The sequence below is a fragment of the Cyprinodon variegatus genome, unplaced genomic scaffold (genome assembly GCF_000732505.1).
Source record: "Cyprinodon variegatus isolate N-32 unplaced genomic scaffold, C_variegatus-1.0 Scaffold173, whole genome shotgun sequence".
NCBI lineage: Eukaryota > Metazoa > Chordata > Actinopteri > Cyprinodontiformes > Cyprinodontidae > Cyprinodon > Cyprinodon variegatus.
Genome location: NW_015150626.1, coordinates 344,269 through 346,104, shown reverse-complemented (window position 1 = coordinate 346,104; position 1,836 = coordinate 344,269). Strand labels below are relative to the sequence as shown.

The following is a 1,836-nucleotide window of genomic DNA, read 5'->3' as shown; positions in this document are numbered from 1 at the left end:
GCAGGCAAAATAGTAGAAAGTAGCTAGAACATTGGAGTCATTACACCAGAAAAACTACTCACTCAGAATTCCATCAACTTTGCTTTGGTCAAGCAGCTGCTTCCCCTCTGGTATCTTGCCATGTCGTCCGAAAGCCACTGCATTGGTGCACTCCTCTGCGGTGAAGAAGTGTTCAAAAAGGAGATGGAAAAGTCGAAGGCTGTCATGGTCACATTGGTGCATTATGGAGGCAAGCTTGAAGGATGACAGGAACAGGCCACTATTGGGAAAGAGCTCCTGAAGAGCCTTCTGTGACGGGTGGATCAAGGCTGCAGGGCTCTCCTGGTACAGAGCAACATTTTTAAGAAATCCTCGAGCCACTCTGATGTCTTCTGGCTCTGAAAAACAAAAAGGATAAAAGAAGTGTTGATGTACAGCTCTTAATGACAGTATACACCCTTGGTTATCAAAAGGTACTATTAACCACAATAGAGTTAACATTATAGACTTACTTATGCTGCAGAGAATGTCCTCCATCCTCTTCTTCTCTTTTTCAAGTTTTCTCAACTCTGGACCACACCTCTGACATGGCTGCCAGGACCTTCTGTCACTCTGTGCTACATCCTCAATGGGTTCTCCATATTCACTTTGAGGGCTTCTGTCAACTATCAGGGTGCTTGTACAAGAAGATGAACTTGTGCTCAGATTTTCATCTGTCTCAGGGCGAGAAGTCTGAACTAGCATCATCTTGGTTGTGGAAGGAATCAGAATATTGGTTGAACTGTGTGCCTGCGACTCACATTGCACTGGCGAATCCACATTGAGGTGGAGTGGCTTAGGCCGTTTCGGAGGGTACAGGGTAGTGTACTGTTTGAGGGTGTGAGGAGATGGCAGAGCGTGGCCTTGGGAAGGAGGCGAAGGCAGAGCGTGGCCTTGGGAAGGAGGCGAAGGCAGAGCGTGGCCTTGGGAAGGAGGCGAAGGCAGAGCGTGGCCTTGGGAAGGAGGCCCCTGGACAGGAGGCGATGGCAAAAAGTGGGCGCTGACATTTGTTGAAGAGTGGACATCAGTCAACTTGGGGGAGGAGTGCTGGCGATAATATACATCTGCAGGGATATTCTTTCTTATGTCCTTTTTGGGTTTTTTTTGCATGCCTGTATTTGGCCCAATATAATTCACAGTGGCGCTGTAAAATCTCCCATCACTCCATCTGGCTAGGACCCTTTCTCCTGGCCTCAAGACATCCAACTGTCCAATGGGGCTGTCATTCGCATCCAGAATGTCACATGTTTTAAAGATTTTGGCAGTGTAGCCATCCTCAAAAGTGACAAATGCAAAGTGACCTAAAATAAACCAAAAACCATGTCACAGTTAACATGTCATATTTCACAACAATACATTTCAAAAGAACACAAGATATGTCCTATAATATCGATATAAATCCAGCTTTTATATTGAGTTTTCATTTACATAACTTTTTGAAACTTAAAGATTTCAGATTTATTTATGGTTAGCCCTCTGAGATGAGCAGCCAGCTTGTTTCCAATGCACATACTGTACACTGAGAGAAGAAGAGAGGGGAAGAGGAGAGGAAGAGAGGTGTGGAGTGAAGGAGAGGAGAACAGAAGGAGAGAGAAAAAAGATTTAGTGAGTTAAGAGACAGTGGTAAGAGTATACTGTATTACACTATACACGAGTATACTGTAACTATACACTGTGCTACAATTCTCACAGTTACACTCTAGTGCAGGGTTCTTCAACGTTTTCCAGGCCAAGGACCCCCAAACTGATGACAAGATGGAGCGGGGACCCCCTAAATATATATATTGTATGAAATTGTGTTATATCAACCGGTCCTAT

At 44.8% G+C, this 1,836-nt stretch overlaps 1 protein-coding gene across 1 annotated transcript in view; it reads right to left on the bottom strand.

Moving 5' to 3' along the window:
- Nucleotides 1-1,836, bottom strand: part of LOC107087098 — a 71,591-nt gene that overhangs the window by 37,434 nt on the left and 32,321 nt on the right. The window contains exons 2-3 of the mRNA XM_015378468.1: nt 492-1,319; nt 63-377 (exon numbers count right to left, since the gene is read on the bottom strand). Coding sequence (XP_015233954.1) covers nt 63-377; nt 492-1,319 — 1,143 coding nt within the window. The remainder of the gene's footprint in view (nt 1-62; nt 378-491; nt 1,320-1,836) is intronic.